The sequence below is a fragment of the Schistocerca serialis genome, chromosome 4, assembly GCF_023864345.2.
Source record: "Schistocerca serialis cubense isolate TAMUIC-IGC-003099 chromosome 4, iqSchSeri2.2, whole genome shotgun sequence".
In the NCBI taxonomy this organism is placed as follows: Eukaryota; Metazoa; Arthropoda; class Insecta; order Orthoptera; family Acrididae; genus Schistocerca; species Schistocerca serialis.
In genome coordinates, this window is record NC_064641.1 from 92,977,272 (window position 1) to 92,996,304 (window position 19,033).

Sequence of the window (19,033 nt, forward strand, 5' to 3'; positions counted from 1 at the left end):
TAATGAATGGAAGTTTGATTGCTGCAAATCTTAACTACATAAATCTAAAGACTAAAAATACGTTGATTACAGTGTAATTTTATTACATTAAAGAGCATTGATATAACATGTTGTTTCTTTTTAAGACTGTTACTGTCCACTGGGGACCGAACCGCACAATAACACTGGGTTCGGTGTGGGGGAGCGGTGGGGTGAATGGACTGCTATAGCCTGTTGTGGGGTTGTGAACTGCTGAGGGCTATGGTAGGGACACAGCCTCTCCATCATTTCTAGGTCCCTGGTACAATACACAACACACACACACACACACACACAAAGACCACAGTCTCTGGTAGCTGAAGCCACACTGTGAGCACCAGTGCATCACAGGAGAGGCAATTGGGTGGTGGGGGTAAGGAGGAGGCTAGCCTGGGGAGGGGGAGGAATACCAGGGCAGGGGTAGGGGACAGTAAAGTGCTGCTTGTGGTAGCATACAGTGGTGAGGTGGAGATAGGGTAGGGCAGCCACATGCAGTTGGGAGGTTAGACAGAGGTGGTGGGGGTTAGCGGAAAAGAAGAGAAGTAAAAAGACTGTGGGTGCATTGGTGGAATAGAGGGCTGTGTTGTGCTGGAATGGGAACAGGAAAGGGACAATGATGAAAGTTGAGGACAGGAGCATTACAGGAATGTAGGATATAATGCAGGGAGAGTTCCCACAAGCACAATTCAGAATAGCAGGTGTTGGTGCGAAGGATCCAGATGGTACAGGCTGTGAAGCAGTCATTGAAATGAAGGATGTCATGTTTGGCACCGTGTTCAGCAACAGGATGGTCCCCTAGTTTCTTGGCCACAATTTGTAGGTGGCCATTCATGCAGACAGACAGCTTGTTGGTTATCATGCCCATGTAGGATGCAGCACAGTGGTTGCGGCTTAGCTTGCAGATCACATGACTGGTTGCACAGGTAGCCCTGCCTTTGATGGGATTGGTGATGTTTGTGGCTGGACTAGAGTAGGTGGTGGTGGGAGGATGTATGGGACAGTTCTTGTATCTAGATCTATTACAGGGATATGCACCATGAGGTAAGGGGTTGGTAGCACAGCAAGTGTGGGGATGGACGAAGATGTTGGGAAGGTTCAGTGGGTGGCAGAATACCACTGTGGGAGGGATGAGAAGGATAGTGGGTAGGATATTTCTCATTTCAGGTCGTCAAAACCCTGGTGGAGAATGTAATTCAGTTGCTCCAGTCCTGGATGGTACTGAGTAATGAGGGGAATGCCGGACAGTGGGACTTTGGTAGGTGGTGGGTGTCTGGAAAGATAACGCACAGGAGATCTGACTATATAAGTGCATGTCACTAGTAATCTTGTATGAAAACCTTATGACTCATGTGTGCAAATTAATAGAAATGTTTTCATGTTGGGGATTCTTTGTCATAATACGCACATCATAAATCTCCACATGTAAATATAGATGTGGATTTCCTCTCAAAAAGACAGCTTACCTAACAAATACTACACAGTCCAGTCGCATTAACGTGAACACCGCCTTTATTCAATGTCAACATGCAATAACCAATCACAGACGGCAAGTGGCGGCACTAGCAGTGGACAGTATGTAAACCGTATTGGGAGGGCATGAAAAACAGTGCAGTTATTGTCATTATGTAGAAATGGGGTCATTTACCTGATGTCCAAAAAGGTGTGATATTTGGCTCCCAAAATGGCTACGTTTCTAAACTGTTCATGAGCTGCCATGGTTAAAGTATACCACGCATGGCAAAATAGCACTAAACAAAAGTGGCGCTGAGGCGACTGTAGTGCACTACGGGCCATAGGTGACATGTGTGAGCGACACCTGTCGGAGACGTATATAGGCAAATAGATGTGCAGCTGTTGAGCAACTGACCATCCAGGTAAACCCCAAAGAGTCTCTCCTCAATGACTGTTCAGCAAATGTTGCTGTTTATGGGCCTCCATAATAGATGCATGGTCCCTACACCCATGCTGCCTGCCGTTCATCAGTGACGAAGGCTGGAATTTGTGCGCCAATATCACAATTGGATATGGTGACAGTGGCCTTTCCAGATGAATCACTTTTTACACTCCATCTGACAGATGACCATCGGCATGTACGGCATGCAACGCCTTAAAGCAAACACCCTGCAACAATTGTCAGAGTCTTACTGCCTGGGGAATGTTTTAGTAGCACTCGGGCGATCTTGTTATTCTGTAAGGCACAATGGATCAACATGAGTATGCCTCTATCTTTGGGGACAACATCTACCCCCACATGCAGCTTGTTTTTCCTCAGCACGATGGCATCTGCAACGAGGACAATTAACATGTTGCACAACTCGCAGTGTATGTGTGTGGTTCGAAGACCACCAGGATGAGTTTACCGTACTCTCCTGGTCACCAACCTCCCTGGATTTAAACCCAACTGAGAATCTGCATTATCATCTCGACTGGACTGTTCACGCCTCTAATGTTCAGCTGAGAAACACAGTGCACCTGGCCACGGTACTGGAGTGAGCATGGCTCCACATCCCTGCTGGTACCTTCCAGGACCTCACTGATTCTCTTCTTGCACATCTCACAGCAGTTTGCACTACAAATGATGATTATTCAGGCTAAAGGACAGTGCATTTAATAGTGAACTTTATTTAGATGAGCTGTACTATTGGTGTCAGTTTCAATAAAGTAACCAATTTTCAGTTACTCGTATTGTACAGTCTTTGTATGAAGAGGCACTTCCACATGAACGCAACACCATATTAGCAAGCTTGTAGTTTACACTCTGGGGTCACATCTGTTGTTGGGCATGCGAAAGATTCTCTCAAGCTCTGCCACATATGGCAACAAGACTGTCATGGGACCACCTCTCTCATGCTGAAACTCAAATCTGCTTCTTACCACACACCAAGGCACTTCAGAATTACCAAAGTACAATTACAGTCACATCTGCCAGTGTCAATAAGACATATCACCAGTACCAGTAATTTATTTGCATGTCTATTTACAGAAAATACATCACAACAATTCAGCAGCTCACAACCAGCAAACTTCACACTTAAAATTCCATTTACAGCAAGAAAACACACTTGATGATAGGAATTATTTTCCATTACACATTGTGTATAAAACAATAAATAATGACATAACTGATTTTCAGCAACCATTTTAAAAGGTGGGAGGGGTGCAGGGGAGAAAAACCAGACCTAAATGAATTTTTGAATATCTTTTTGGTATTTGTCCGGCAGGCATCATCCAAAAAGTGTGATATTTTGGCAAGCCGACTTCTTGACATCTTCTATAGTTCCTGGAGTGTAATTGATCTCTGATGGCTGCCGACTCTCTATAGTCTTTACACCCCCCCCCCCCCCCCAACCCCCCAAAGCAGCCTCCGCATGGTGCATGGCTGGTGGTTGAGGAAGCAAAGGGCTCCCCGCTACAGATCATGACCTCACTCCTTCTGTAGTCACAGCCGCATGTAGCTCTCAGTCACCATGGTTACAATGCTTCTTCTCCAAAGGTCCTGATGGGAACGGATTTCCATAAAGACATCCAATGTGATTTGATCATGCTCCAGGCTGGATCCTAGGCCTTTCTTAACTGAATGCTGCTGTACTTTCCTAGTAGCTCTTCGTGCAGTAATATCTCCACTGCCTCTTTGAGAATACAATCCCAGAAGGTATTTGATTGCTGCAACACCTTTGTGCCATTGCAGTTCATGCCATGTCCATGAAAGATGCAGTTCTCTGCCATGGCGGACTTTGTCAGCTGTACGTCTTCTGTGTGGCGTTTATGCTCACTGCGTCTCTCCTCTTACAATCCGGATGGTCTGTCCTACATATATTTTCCCAAACTGCAAGGGATATGACAAAATCCCAGTATTACGGAGTCCTAAGTCATCCTTGACTGATCCTAATAAGGATTTTATCTTGAGTGGAGAGTGAAACACGCACTTGACATTGTGTTTTCAGATCAATCTGCCAATCTTTTCTGATGTATTCCCAAAGCATGGTATAACTGCTATCACAGACAGTTTGTCTTCATCAGTGGTAGACTGCACTCTCAGTTCCTTCTATCTTAAGGCAGGTTTTATCTGGTGTTTGTTGTAATTGTTTGTGGGAAAACACGGCCTGTAAGTGCTGCAGTTCAGCAGCTAAGATGTCAACGTCTGAGATCTTTCTTGTTCTGTGTACCAGTGTGCTTACAGCACATTCTTGCTGTGAAGGAGCATGATAGCTGGAGGCAGGCAGGTACAAATCTGTTTGTGTTGGTTTACAGTAGGCACCGTGTCCAAGTGTTGCATCTGGTCCTCACCTGACCAGCATATCCAGAAATGGAAGCTGGCTGTTTTCTTTTGCCTTCATCATGAACTTGATATTCTGGTGCAGCAAGTTCAGGTACTGCAGAAAGTCTTGCAGGTGATGTCGCCCAAGCAACCACATTAAAAATGTATCGTCTACGTATCGAAGAAAGCAAGAGGGGTTGTACACTGCTAACTCCAGGGTTGCTTCTTCAGAAGCCTCCACAAACATACGAGCCACTACTGGTGATAGTGGGCAGCCCACCATTACTCTATCTGTTTCTTTGTAGTAGTTCCCATCAAACAGAAAGTAGGTTGACATAAGCACAAAATCTAGCTGTTTTGTTAGCACTGGTCCAAACTTTTCTCCTATGAGCCTTAGCAAGTCTCTTAGAGGTACCCTAGTAAAAAGGGATACAATGCCAAAGCTCACGATGAGGTCTTCTTGGCTCAATCAGAAGTTCTGCAGTTGCTGGATGAAAGGCGCCTAACTTCTTATGTGGTGCTGCATACAAATGGGGTGAGCTTCAATGTCAGGTGTTTTGAGAAGTCTTATGTTGGTGCTCCAATGTCACTCACAATTGGGCGGAGAGGCATTCATTCCTTGTAGACTTACATAGTAAGTAAGGTCTAGGAGGTGCAGCTGCTTGTGGAAGAAGTTTCTTCACCATCTTCTTATCTGGAAATGTGTGCTGGAGAACCTCAATGATCTTCCTTTTCACTCTCTGAGGGTCTTCTTGCAGTGGTTTGGTTGCAAGGTGGTTGTCCTTAGCAGTTTGTCGGCAGGTGGTCGATTGCCATTCTCTCTTGGCTTGAGACCAGCTAACTGCATCCATTCACTCCCACGAGTCGGGGGAGAGTGTCCAGGCCTGCTGTAAGTCAAGTGAGAAGAGTTCTCTTGATGCCTCATCATGTCAGCATTGAATACATCGGCTCCTCTCCCTAATCAGGGCCACGCTGGCTCTTCTGCACAGGTGGGAACTCGCCCTACAATATATCCTATGTTTCCATAACCCTCCTGCCCTCAATGTTCATCAGTCATTGTCTTTTATCCACCTATCCCTTTCCTGTTCCCATTCCAGTACTACACACCCTCCGATGCACCCACAGCCTTTTTACTTCTCCCCTTTTCTGACCCCCCCTCCCCCCCCACACCAATCCATTTAACCTCCTCACCGCACCTAGCTGCCCTACCACCTTCACACCTCGCCCCTGTATGTTCCCACAAGCAGCACTTTACCACCCCCACTCCTACCCTGCTAATCCCTCCCCACCCCACCCCAGACTACTCCTTACCCTCATCACCCAGTTTGCTTTTCCCATAACGTCCCATAATGCACTGCTGCTTGCAGTCTGATCTTGGCAGCCAGAGACTGTGTGTGTGTGTGTGTGTGTGTGTGTGTGTGTGTGTGTGTGTGTAATTCTGATGAAGGCTTGTTTGGCCGAAAGCTTTGTTTGACAGTCTTTTTGTTGTGCCTATCTTCAACTCAGCATCTCTGCTGCATGGTGAATAGCAACTGCCCTTTTCATAATATTGTCATTATTTCATCCTGGATTTTCCATTGTTTAAAATCACTATAATAAAAATTTCTACTTCATTCAAATGTACATTTATTATTATTATTACTATTACCACCACCACCACCACCACCACCACCCCTGCAACCACCACTACTAGTACTATTATTATTTGTATTATTATTGCAACATTAACAACATACTTCATTGATTGGCAGAACACAGTTGCTCTTCTAAATTTGAACAACTCAATATACAACTCATTAACATTAAAATGAGACATTTTAAATAAGTAAAACAAATGTATAAAAACAGAAAAAAACTAAGATATAATACCTCATACAGAATTCCAAGAAGATGCATGACATGTGGCCAAGAATCATGATATTGGTAACTCAAGCCTGCCTGTGCACAGCTTACTGCCTTTGCCAAAGCTACATCTCGCACATCACTGGCTGCAGAGTGGTCTGTGAAACACTCCTGTGCCAATGCCTCCATAGCATGTGTAGTGCCTGCTCTGACTTCTGGTCGTTCAGATGACCACATCTGTATGGCTACTGAGAAAAACCGAGGCACATTCGCCAGGCACAAATTTATATCCACCCTGAAGAACAGACAGGTTTTAAGCAACTTCTATAACAGGTTATGCACAATTATCAACAAAGATTCGCAGTGTCTGACAGGCACTAACAAAAATTACTCAAAGGAAAAGTTGGTTTTACACTATGATCTACTTGGAAAGTTACTGCCTTGATACTGTACACAATTTTAAGTTGCTGAAATATTGTAATGGGAAGTCCTGGTAGAATGTAAATAACTTAGGAGCAAACCCAACTCTCATTTGCACTGATTTGTTGACAAGCACATAAATTAGACTGAAAACTCAGTAGCTTTCAGACAACTTCTTTTTTTGGTCAACAGTGCACACACCCACACGCACAACAATGCTCGCTGTAGCTGTACAGATGTTTGTGTATTGCAGCTCAAAAAAGGATTCATTGTTTATGTGACTGCATCAACAGGCCTCTACTCTTTGATGAGTTATTATCTTTCTCCCACATTATTTACCAAAAGTTATATGTGAAAAGAACACAGGAAGTGTTAATTGCAGAGAAAATTTATTGTAAGTGGTATGTACAATATTTCATCATTATTAATGTAACTCGGCTGACAGATTAAAACTGTTTGCCAGACATTACTCACCCATACACACGGAAAACTCAACTTATAGCTTCAGCCTGGCAAGGATTATCTATCCAGTTCATAAATCCAAAATATTTGGCCATGATATTACAGGACTAGATGGTACCTCTGTGAGAAAAGGTCATGTGATAATGGTGTATGCAAATCTCAGGAAAATTATCTTTTCTCCTAGAGGACCTAATTCCACAATTGTAGAAGGGGTTATTTGTAGTTAGGAACAGAAGGAGGAAACACTGGAAACTGGAAGTTATGGCTTTCACTATGAAGAACATTTCTGAAGGCTGACCTGGTACAGTAATCCCAGCAACAGAAAAATATATGGACATAACTACTGGATCAATAGACTGTCAGCCGAGTCAGCTCCAGGGAACACACTGACAAAAGGCAGCAGTTTCATTACAGACTTATTTAAAGACCTGCGAGTTCAAACAGAGAATATACACTTGCAGAATGCTTTACTGATTCATACCACAGAAAAGAAAAATAGGAAGAATACACAGATAACAATTACATTTAACCACACAGATAATCTAACCTGGAAGCAAAATATTAAACATCACACATCAATCTGAAAAAGAGCACTCACTTTGCCAAATTTATGTGCGCTTCCTGCATGACTAACAACCAAGCGAGAGTAGGACTTGTATCGCTGGCAGCAGGTTGATAGTCAAACAGTGCTGCGACCAGTTGTGCGTTGAGCTCTCCAGGTAGTGTTTTAGATGATGGACGGGAGATGAAAAGACCATGCAAAGCTTGCAGCCCACAAGAAATTATACGAGTATCTCCAAGTGTCATTATTTTCAGGACAGTCTCACACACCGTCTGTAACAGTTTTTGAATAGTTGTTAATAATAATAATAATAATAATAATAATAATTTTAGGTATTACCAATAATAGAGCATAAAAAACTATAACAAACAAATAAAAAATGGATGTGGTTGCAGAATAAAGGAGACATATGTTGTACATGGAGTGACATTTCCAAGGGCCTGAAGAAACAATGATACCATTCAACAAGCACCACATCTATTCTATCAAAATAAAACATTACAGGGAACTGCACAAGTAAGACTTTTTACAGTATTATTTGCAATCCTTAATTATGAAAATGTAGCTGAGTATTCTTCCAAAACTGTTTACTGGCTTACCAGTTCTAAATTTACATCATTCTATTCACTTCAAACTCAACCTAATCACATAAATTAAGAAGGCCATTAATGCTGCAACAAAGTAACTAACTAGGTGATTTCTATAATTTTAAATGCTGTGTTTTGTATTTCCGTTATGGTAGCCTAGAAACGAATCTCGTGTGGTATTTTTTTATCTGTCAAGGTAATATCAATATATGTGAAATAGTTAACACCATCCGATGGACATTACATCAGATGACATCCTGAAATTCACGTAGTGTTGCAGCAAGACACTCTAATAGGAAATATTTGGCAAGCAAGTTATGCTGCTGGTATGGTGAGAAACGGAAAAAGATGAAATACTCCGTATTACAACGAAATTGTATGATTTCAGTGCAAGTGCACAGTTTTTTTACTTATCTATAAGCCTGTTTTAGTGCTTTACATATCCTTTGATACTGTCATGGCCAAAAACAAAAATTCCACATTATTACCCAAAAGATGTTAACAGTAAGTATCACACAATGGAAAGTCCAGGATGGAATAACAGCAACTGAAAAGGATAGACTGCTACTCATTTACTACTTTAAGTGTCTCATTTCCTAATCTAATTCCCTCAGCATCACTTGACTTAATTCGACTACATTCCATTATCCTCGTTTTGCTTTTTTTTATGTTCATCTTATATCCTCCTTTCAAGACACTGTCCATTCCGTTCAGCTGCTCTTCCAGGTTCTTTGCTGCCTCTGACAGACTTACAATGTCATCGGCGAACCTCAAAGTTTTTATTTCTTCTCCATTGATTTTAGTTCCTACTCCGAATTTTTCTTTTGTTTCCTTTACTGCTTGCTCAATATACAGATTGAATAACATCGGGGAGAGGCTACAACCCTGTCTCACTCCCTTCCCAACCACTGCTTACCTTTCATGTCCCTCGACTCGTAACTGCCATCTGGTTTCTGTACAAATTGTAAATAGCCTTTTGCTCCCTGTATTTTACCCCTGCCACCTTCCGAATTTGAAAGAGAGTATTCCAGTCAACATTGTCCAAAGCTTTCTGTAAGTCTACAAATGCTAGAAACGTAGGTTTGCCTTTTCTTAATCTAGCTTCTAAGATAAGTCATCGGGTCACTATTGCCTCACGCATTCCAACATTTCTACGGAATCCAAATTATTCTTCCCTGAGGTCAGCTTCTACCAGTTTTTCCATTTGTCTGTAAAAAATTTGCATTAGTATTTTGCAGCCGTGACTTATTAAATTAATCTTGCTACAGCTTTCTTCTTGCACCACATCTATTTCTTGTTGCTTTCCTTTCTGCAAAAGAATCTATTACCTCATCAAAGTTCATCAAACGTTTTGCTACATGAAAAATCGAAATGTCGTTACCTAATACTGAAAAAGCTGTTGATACAAATAATACCCAAGATTAGTGTGGTTTCTCGATCTGATTACATCTATTTTGTCACTGTCTACTAGACAAAACAAAATAGGCCTTTCTAATATTGCAGAAATTTTGTAACACACACCAAATAAACGAGACTGTTTTGGCACAAATGGTCATTTTTATAACACGACAGAATATAATTCACGAAGTACCAATATCATCAGATGCCTATAAGGCCTACTACTAGCAATAAGATTTATGTTAGGAAATAGTTTCACATTTCATTCATATGCACCAGTTTCTCAAGCACGAGATAAAAAAGTAGTATTACAAAATTTTTATATAAATTTGGAATCGTCTTACTCTTCCACAATTTGTGTGATGTCCCCGTTTCTTCTCCTTCCTCGTTCTAACAAACAATCTTGTCATCAAGAATTCTGTAGCTATTCCTGCCATTGTCAAAATTTGTTCGCCGATTAACTTCACAAACCCTGTCAGAATCACAGGTTTAGTTACCCGTGATTATTCTCTGGTTAGGCATTGTTATATATTCATACAACACGTTTTCTGCGTTACTTCCAGAATATAACTTAAGCATCTTCTAGCCGGGGACTGTACAACTGGTTCTTACTAGTGTAGCGATCTGGCCAAACATTTTCTGTCAAAGTTTCATTTTCTTGGATACATCGAGAAGATAATATGTAATCTCTATCACCTGTTATTCCTGTTAGTCGTTTATTTCCACTCTGGTAGTCTGACTCTATGGATTTCACTAGTAATTACAGCAACGCTGAACATTTGCAAGCCCAATTAACCACATAATCAGACAGCGATTGGCGTTCATCCATTCAGCTTTACTCCTCTCAGCTTGTATAGCCCCGTCCTCTTTTGTTTACAGAAACTTTATTTCTAGATGCCACAAGGATTCTCCTGACAGAGACATCACGTACACTATGCATGCATTCAAAAATCAGCTTGTGATTCATTCAGAAATCAACTTAAAATGTGTTCAAAAATATTCAAAAACCTACAGGGATGCATTTCAAAATCATATGAATAATCAATAGACGAACGTGCGCTGGATGCTAGGTGCTTTGTGAAATAAGTTTTTTCCCCCCCACAAGAATATGAATTTGGCATCCCCTTTTCCCGGTAGCATCTAGCTGCTTGCTGTGACTGCTTGCACAGCCAACAGCCACATTCCTGTAGCCATAAGCAGGAGAACCTACTACTCAAATGTGACTCAACTGCGCTTGCGCATGAGCCCGTTCGTAACTGCTAAAACGAATCTAATGCAAACAGTAGTGACTTCACACTCATCAGAGGCAATTTGTTGTTATGAAGAATTGCATAGTCTTCCTAAAGCCTTTGACACATTTTGCTGTTGCCAGACGCTTGTATGAGCACTGTGTGTCCTTGTTGTACATGGCGCATTTCCTCTGCAATTTAAGTTATTTTCGTTTTTTTCTCTCATTTATGTTTTTGATGTATTATTCTTCAGTACGGGGATACAGTAATATCCTTTGGTAGAGTATCAGTTCTTACCAGTCAAAATTACAAAAATTTAACTGAAAACTAAAACAATCAAAAATTCTGGGAATTTTAAAAACTTCCCAGGTTTTTCCTGGTTTTCCCCCGGATGAAAAAATTCCCGGGTTTTTCCCGGATCTCCCAGTTGTCCCGGGTCATATACACCCTGAAACAAATGGAAAACCTTTATTTGTAATTGAGTGACAGAGATATTGACACACACCACACAGAGCCAATGGAGGCACTGCCTGGGAAGCCAAAATCCTGCAGATCATCTCACGTGGGAATTACATGCAAATTGCTAGTCACTCTTGATATCTGGTGGTGTTGCCCACCATGGCTTTCAGAAGACAAGCAGTTCTGGCCACTGGACATCCCAGCCCCACTTCCGTCAATGCCACGAGCCAAAATGAGAGCAAATATCACCCTGATCACCACTGAACCACTACTGGACACAGCAGGGTTTAGTTCATATTGGCGAGTACTGCATGTATCTGCCTTTGTATTTCGATTTATCAGCACAACAAGAAATAAAAATAGAATCTCTGGCAGTTTCAGTGCTTTGGAATTACAAAATGCATGCACCTACTGGATCATTAGAGTTCATGAGAAACTATTCATTGCTGAACTGTCTGCACAGCATAAGGAAGGGCAATTGCCGAAGGAATCAAAGATCACTTGATACTATCCCTTTATATATGATGGCATCCTTCGACATGGTGGTAGGCTGCAACATGCTGCGTTGTCACACTGAGAGAAGCATCCAATTATATTGGATGGATGTCACAAATTCACTGAGCTTCTCATCACACACACACACACACACACACACACACACACACACACACACACACACACGAAAGACTGCATCATCTCGGTGAGCGGATTATGTTAGGGAAACTGTGAGAAGAATTTTGGATTCTGTGAGGATGACAAGCTGTTTGGAGAGTTTTTCACTCTTGCCTACCATAAATACAGTCGCCGGTATGAAGAGATGGTGGCTCCACTACCACTAGACAGAGTTCAGCCTTCGAGATCATTTGCAGTAACACGCATCGATTTTGCTGGAGCATTATATCCCAAATCTGGACACCAAACAAAGAAGTCCTACTGATCTTATTCACATGTGCCACAAGACGGGCCATTCACATTGAACTTGCCACTGACAGATTTTTGATGGCCATGCTAAACTTTGCAGGACGTAAGAGCCTACCAGTCACTGTCTACTCGGACAATGCTACAACATTCCATGCAGCCAAATCAGACTGTCAGAGCTTTCCAAAACCACACATCATACTGACATACAGCTCTATTGTGCTCACCATGGAATCACTTGGAAATTCATACCACCATGTGTGGCTTGGTGAGGAGGCTGGTGGGAACACATGAAAGGCTCTGTCAAGTGCTGCTTGAGGAAAGTTCTTGGTCGCCCCCACGTTTGAACACCACCTTGATCAGCATCACGACCCATCACTAAAGGAAAGAGCGATACTGCATTGACGCCAGCCCACTTTCTAAACAGTGGAAAATTAGTAACAATTCCATTTGGGCCAGAGACAGCAACTAGAAGTGACCTTGCCGAGGAGTTCCGACAGACAAAAGGTCAATGAGAACATTTGGCGTAGGTGGAAGACCGAATACCTCCTACTGCCAAGACAATACCATGAGGTGAAGGGATACCTTTCACAAAGGAAGCTGAGAATTGGAGAGGTTGTTCTGCTCCAAGAAGACAGCAAACCATGGCACTTGTGGAAGAGGGCTGTGGTGGAAGAAGTGTGGCACAGCAGAGACAATAAAACATGGTGCATCGTCCTCTGCCAGCCAGATGTGTGTGAGCAGAAGTTTTACTGTGTCGATTCCTTGATTTCACTAGTGTGTACCAACAGTACTGATGTGTTCCTTCGATAAACAATGCTTGTTCAAAGTGATTTTTCAAGAAACTTCTTCAGCTGAATATGAACTCTACATTGTTAAAGTTTTCTACTGCCCATTCAAAAAGTTGTAATGGGGTTTTCACTTTGTTTTCAATGGGTCTTTGCAAACTGGTGCGAGCTGCCAGTCTCTTTATAGATGCTCCAACACGGTCACAAGCCCCTTTGCCATGTGCTGTGGCAAAAAAAGGGCCACTCTGCTTCCACTTCAAAATCTTTCTCATGGAAACAGAGGTTTAAGTAGTCCTTTTTTTTTTTTTTTTGTATTGCACAGTAGACCCATCTGAGAAATAGAATGCATTTTTGGGAGGTTTTGAATACACACACACACACACACACACACACACACACACACACACACACACACACACACGAAAAGTATATACTGCAAGTGTGTTGTGCTCTAGTGAATCAAAACAATTATGTAACTGAGATGTTCAACTTCGAATTCCTCTTTGAAATATCTAACAAAGGGATTTTGAGTAACCAGTCATAAACCTTATGTTTGAAAATATTACTGGTCAGTGACCAAGCAGAAGCTGGAAGTTTATTGGAGTTTTAAACTCATTATTTTGTGTGAGTTTGCAGTCTTTGTGAGTCTGTGTATTGGTATGTCGATGTCCAGTTTACCGCTGGTGTTGTGAGGATGTATGTTCTCTCTGGTCTCGAACTCATTTAAGTTGCTTTTGACATAAAGCAGTGCTGTGTAAATGTATAGATTCACAACAGTTAATATCATGTGCTTGATAAAGAGGGGGCAGCAGTGTTCCTTGGGCTTAAGTTTGCTCATTATTCTGATTACTTTTTTTTTTAATTTTCAGAATTTCACTGAAAAAGCAAGAATTTCCCCATAACAGTATGCTGTAGGAAATGTGTGATTGGAACAGGCCAAAATATACCACCCTTAGATACTCATCAATGACTACATCTGTCAGTCTCCAGATGAGATAACACACACTTGCTATTCTCTTGCAGACATGGCTAATGTGTTCCTCCCAGTTTAATTTTGAATCAATGTGAAATCCTAACAATTTTACTGATTTGCTTTCAACAGCTGTCATTAAACCCAGAATTAGTTTATATGTTTTATCAGGATTACATAGGAGTTCATTAGAAGAAAACCAATTCATTACTAGGTCTAGTTTTTCCTGTGTTGTCTGATGCAGTTCTGTTGTGTCATGGTGTGTATTGAGCAATGTTGTGTCATCTGCATAACACACAATTGAATTTGCTCCTACATGGTAAGGTAAGTCATTAATTGCAATGATGAACAGAAAAGGACCTAGGACCGAGCCCTGAGGCACTCCAGTCCGAACTTCCTTCAGCGAGGAACATCTATTTTTAATTGAAACAAACTGTCTCCTGTTACGTAAGTATGATTCGATTACATCTAAAGATGGTTTGTGTATGCTATAAATTTCCAGTTTTGCAAGTAGGGTGTTAAATGGTATGCAGTCGAAGGCTTTGCTAAGATCACACAGTACAACTGATACTAGATCCTTATTTTCGAATGCAGTTAACACCTGGTTAACAACTTCAGTGACAGCAGTAGAGCTACTTTTACCATATTCATATGCAAACTGTCTGTTGGAGAGGAGATCATGCTTTTCAAAATAGTTATTTAGTTGACTGTACATTAGATATTCAAAAACTTTAGAGAAAATTGGGACAATAGAAACTGGTCGATAGTTTTGGGGCAGATGCTTATCTCCCTTTTTAAAGACTGGTATCACTTTAACAGTTTTGGGTGCATCTGGGAAAATTCCAGATTCTAAACACACATTAAAAATGAAAGAAAGAGGTTGACAGATAAGGTGTATTATTTTTTTCATTACATAGTTAGAAAACCAATAACAGTCTATACTTTTGGAGTTGGTGAACCTTGCCACAGCTTTTACAATATCCTCTGGGGTGACAACATTCCAGTGGAAAGTATACCTCCTATGGGGCACAGCACCAAGATGATCTAGTGCACAAGTGCCATTTTGTTTGATTTTGTTTTTCAGATCACTCTCTGAGGTTAGGAAGTAATTATTTACTTCTTCTGGGACCAGCTTTGCATCTTGTGTATGGGTTTGTGAATTATATTGGTTGAAGATATCCCATGCTGCCTTACATTTGTTGGGAGCACTTTCAATGTAATGTTCACATGCCTGTTTTTTGGCCAAGGACAATTTGTCTTTATAGATTTTTTTACGTTTTAGATAAGCACTATAAGAAGTATTATCTAGCTCAAGTCCTTGTTTACAAGAATTTTTATATATTCTGTACAGTCTGAGCATCTACTCCCTAGTGAGAGCTAGCTCATCTGTATACCATTTTAGCTGATGGTTTTTCTGTTTATGCTTAGGGCTACTTTTGATTAATGGTGAGCAGCAGTACCATAACTCTGTGAGTATTTTCAGGAAGTTGTTAAACACTATTTCACCAGCACCCTTCCCAGGTTGTGTGTTGTACACAAAGTCCCAGTTAGCATCAGATAATCTGTCAATAAATAAATCAATATATTCATCTTTCTGTCCTCTTACCCATGTGGTATTAGACTTGATTCTGACTGATTTGTCTGATTTAGGCAACTGATCACAGCAGAATGTTAAAATCAATGGTTCAGGATCAGTTAGGGCTCCACTGGCAAGTCTGACGTCATACATATCTCTAGAAAAATTTACTATAATATTATCTAAGCACGCATTATCCCGTGTTGGTGTGTAATTTGTACATTGTAAATTTAGTGATCTTAAGATATTAAAAAATGTTTTAGTAACATGTTCATCACTGTTGGCCATTTCAATGTTGAAATCGCCACAGATAATTAGTTTAATTTTAGATTTTAGTATTTTTCTCATAAGCAGCTCAAATCTTTTGAAAAATGTACACTTCTGGAAATGGAAAAAAGAACACATTGACACCGGTGTGTCAGACCCACCATACTTGCTCCGGACACTGCGAGAGGGCTGTACAAGCAATAATCACACGCACGGCACAGCGGACACACCAGGAACCGCGGTGTTGGCCGTCGAATGGCGCCGGCTGCGCAGCATTTGTGCACCGCCGCCGTCAGTGTCAGCCAGTTTGCCGTGGCATACGGAGCTCCATCGCAGTCTTTAACACTGGTAGCATGCCGCGACAGCGTGGACGTGGACCGTACGTGCAGTTGACGGACTTTGAGCGAGGGCGTATAGTGGGCATGCGGGAGGCCGGGTGGACGTACCGCCGAATTGCTCAACACGTGGGGCGTGAGGTCTCCACAGTACATCGATGTTGTCGCCAGTGATCGGCGGAAGGTGCACGTGCCCGTCGACCTGGGACCGGACCGCAGCGACGCACGGATGCACGCCAAGACCGTAGGATCCTACGCAGTGCCGTAGGGGACCGCACCGCCACTTCCCAGCAAATTAGGGACACTGTTGCTCCTGGGGTATCGGTGAGGACCATTCGCAACCGTCTCCATGAAGCTGGGCTACGGTCCTGCACACCATTAGGCCGTCTTCCGCTCACGCCCCAACATCGTGCAGCCCGCCTCCAGTGGTGTCGCGACAGGCGTGAATGGAGGGACGAATGGAGACGTGTCGTCTTCAGCGATGAGAGTCACTTCTGCCTTGGTGCCAATGATGGTCGTATGCGTGTTTGGCGCCGTGCAGGTGAGCGCCACAATCAGGACTGCATACGACCGAGGCACACAGGGCCAACACCCGGCATCATGGTGATCGTCGAGGGGACACTGAATAGTGCACGGTACATCCAAACCGTCATCGAACCCATCTTTCTACCATTCCTAGACCGGCAAGGGAACTTGCTGTTCCAACAGGACAATGCACGTCCGCATGTATCCCGTGCCACCCAACGTGCTCTAGAAGGTGTAAGTCAACTACCCTGGCCAGCAAGATCTCCGGATCTGTCCCCCATTGAGCATGTTTGGGACTGGATGAAGCGTCGTCTCACGCGGTCTGCACGTCCAGCACGAACGCTGGTCCAACTGAGGCGCCAGGTGGAAATGGCATGGCAAGCCGTTACACAGGACTACATCCAGCATCTCTACGATCGTCTCCATGGGAGAATAGCAGCCTGCATTGCTGCGAAAGGTGGATATACACTGTACTAGTGCTGACATTGTGTATGCTCTGTTGCCTGTGTCTATGTGCCTGTGGTTCTGTCAGTGTGATCATGTGATGTATCTGACCCCAGGAATGTGTCAATAAAGTTTCCCCTTCCTGGGACAATGAATTCACGGTGTTCTTATTTCAATTTCCAGGAGTGTATTTACATCTCCTCCTGGTGATCTATATAAGCTAACAATTATAGTATTGCCTTATTATAGTAATGCCTTAGAATGATTCAATTTACATGAGAACGTCACAAAAATACACACATGGCAGAAAGGCAGGTTACAACACATGAAGCAAATGTTTAATCCTAAAATTTTGCTAATTTGTCTTCCAAGTGGAGTCAACCATTGCCACCTAGTTTATATTGACATCAACTGCAATACTGGAGACATCTGGCACAATGACAAGAGAATGGGAATAAAATGATGATGATATGATATATACACACACCTGGTAATAAGAAAAACAAAACCAGGTGAAATTCAATAGCAATTCGAGTCTCTAACCTTGACCTGAGCCTTCGGAAATGCAAAAATTATATCCTTGAGGAGATTAAGAACATGTAGTGTTGTCGTGGAGCCTCCGAGAGAACCACTTGTCTCCATCTGTGTGTTGCAGAACTTGGCAACATGCTTTGCTGCAGGGTGATGAGCTGGTGGTGGAGTAGGGGCTCCATCCAGCATTATGCTGCTACCCCTCAGTATTGCACAGACAGCATGTTGTGCTGCCTTGCGAACCTACAACAGACATGCAGATATTGTCAAGAAACATTAACCACTACTTACCAATAAATGTGTGGTACAGAAGATAAGTCTGATATTAGTCTATTGCTACAATAATCATCAAAATACCAGTAGCTATGGTTTCAGAGATACAACTCATGTATTAAAGCAATTACACTGGACATTAAGTAGAGCCTAGTGTCTGCACTATTTGCTATTGCTATAAATATTTATTAATAAGTTGACTGTTTACCACAAACAAATATATATTTAAGTACGAACACAAGTATTTCAAGACAGTTCATCCGAAGGTCAAAACAGCAATATGGTACCAAATTCGTTAGTAATTCTTTTGCATCGTCTCTTTATTGGGATTCCATATTTGACTTACAAGATTTTCTGGGGAAGAAATCGGTGCATTATAATAAAGATCATAAAATTTGAAAGCATCCTCTTTACTGCTTTCTGACTTAATTGGTTTCTGCACGTCTGAAAAGATTTTCACAAGCAAACATACAGCATAGATCTGCTTTGTTTTATTTGCTAATAATATGCAAAAACAAAGCTTAGAGTCAATACTAAAAGCTGATATGATCATCAAACAGCTTTACATAGACATGGTCCCATTGGTGAAGGTGTGGCTTGCCCAGCCAATCATGGAAGCAAGGAAGGAAGGAAACTCAGTTGAACAAACCATTGAGCAAATTATAGAGGGACATTTACCTAAATGTGGAGACCAAATTTTCCCTAAATAGACCGAAATATTGTCACATATTAAAAGTTATGGAAACTGCATGGTAAATCCTAGGGCCACCTATGGACTGAAACACACAGATTCAGATTGGTAGTCTGACATCCTCATAGGCATCATTTCACCAACAGATCTTACAAAATATTAACTATCTTCAAATTTTTTGGTTTATGAACCATCATTTTGTTCTGGTTTTAGTTTTTATAGTAAGTCAATGTATTGGGTTGGTGCACAAGTTCATAGCAATATTCTGTAAGTTTAATAAATACAACAAATTCACATAACAGAGACTTTCTCCTTCACTATTTATGAAAGTCTGTCAATGCTGGGGTAACTTTTGAATTCTCAAGCTGTAGAACTCACATGGTTTTGAGGCAAGCCATGTTCAGAGTATATTTTCATGCAGAATGGAAGTTTCTTGAATGTTGTTCAATAGAGAGCAGAAAAGCTGAAACTCTGAGGGTG

General features: G+C 41.8%; 1 protein-coding gene across 1 annotated transcript in view; it reads right to left on the bottom strand.

Annotated features, from left to right (window-relative positions):
* LOC126473917 (RRP12-like protein) overlaps positions 1 to 19,033 on the bottom strand; it is a 144,655-nt gene that overhangs the window by 82,541 nt on the left and 43,081 nt on the right. The window contains exons 6-8 of the mRNA XM_050101272.1: positions 17,602 to 17,832; positions 7,599 to 7,834; positions 6,146 to 6,413 (exon numbers count right to left, since the gene is read on the bottom strand). Coding sequence (XP_049957229.1) covers positions 6,146 to 6,413; positions 7,599 to 7,834; positions 17,602 to 17,832 — 735 coding nt within the window. The remainder of the gene's footprint in view (positions 1 to 6,145; positions 6,414 to 7,598; positions 7,835 to 17,601; positions 17,833 to 19,033) is intronic.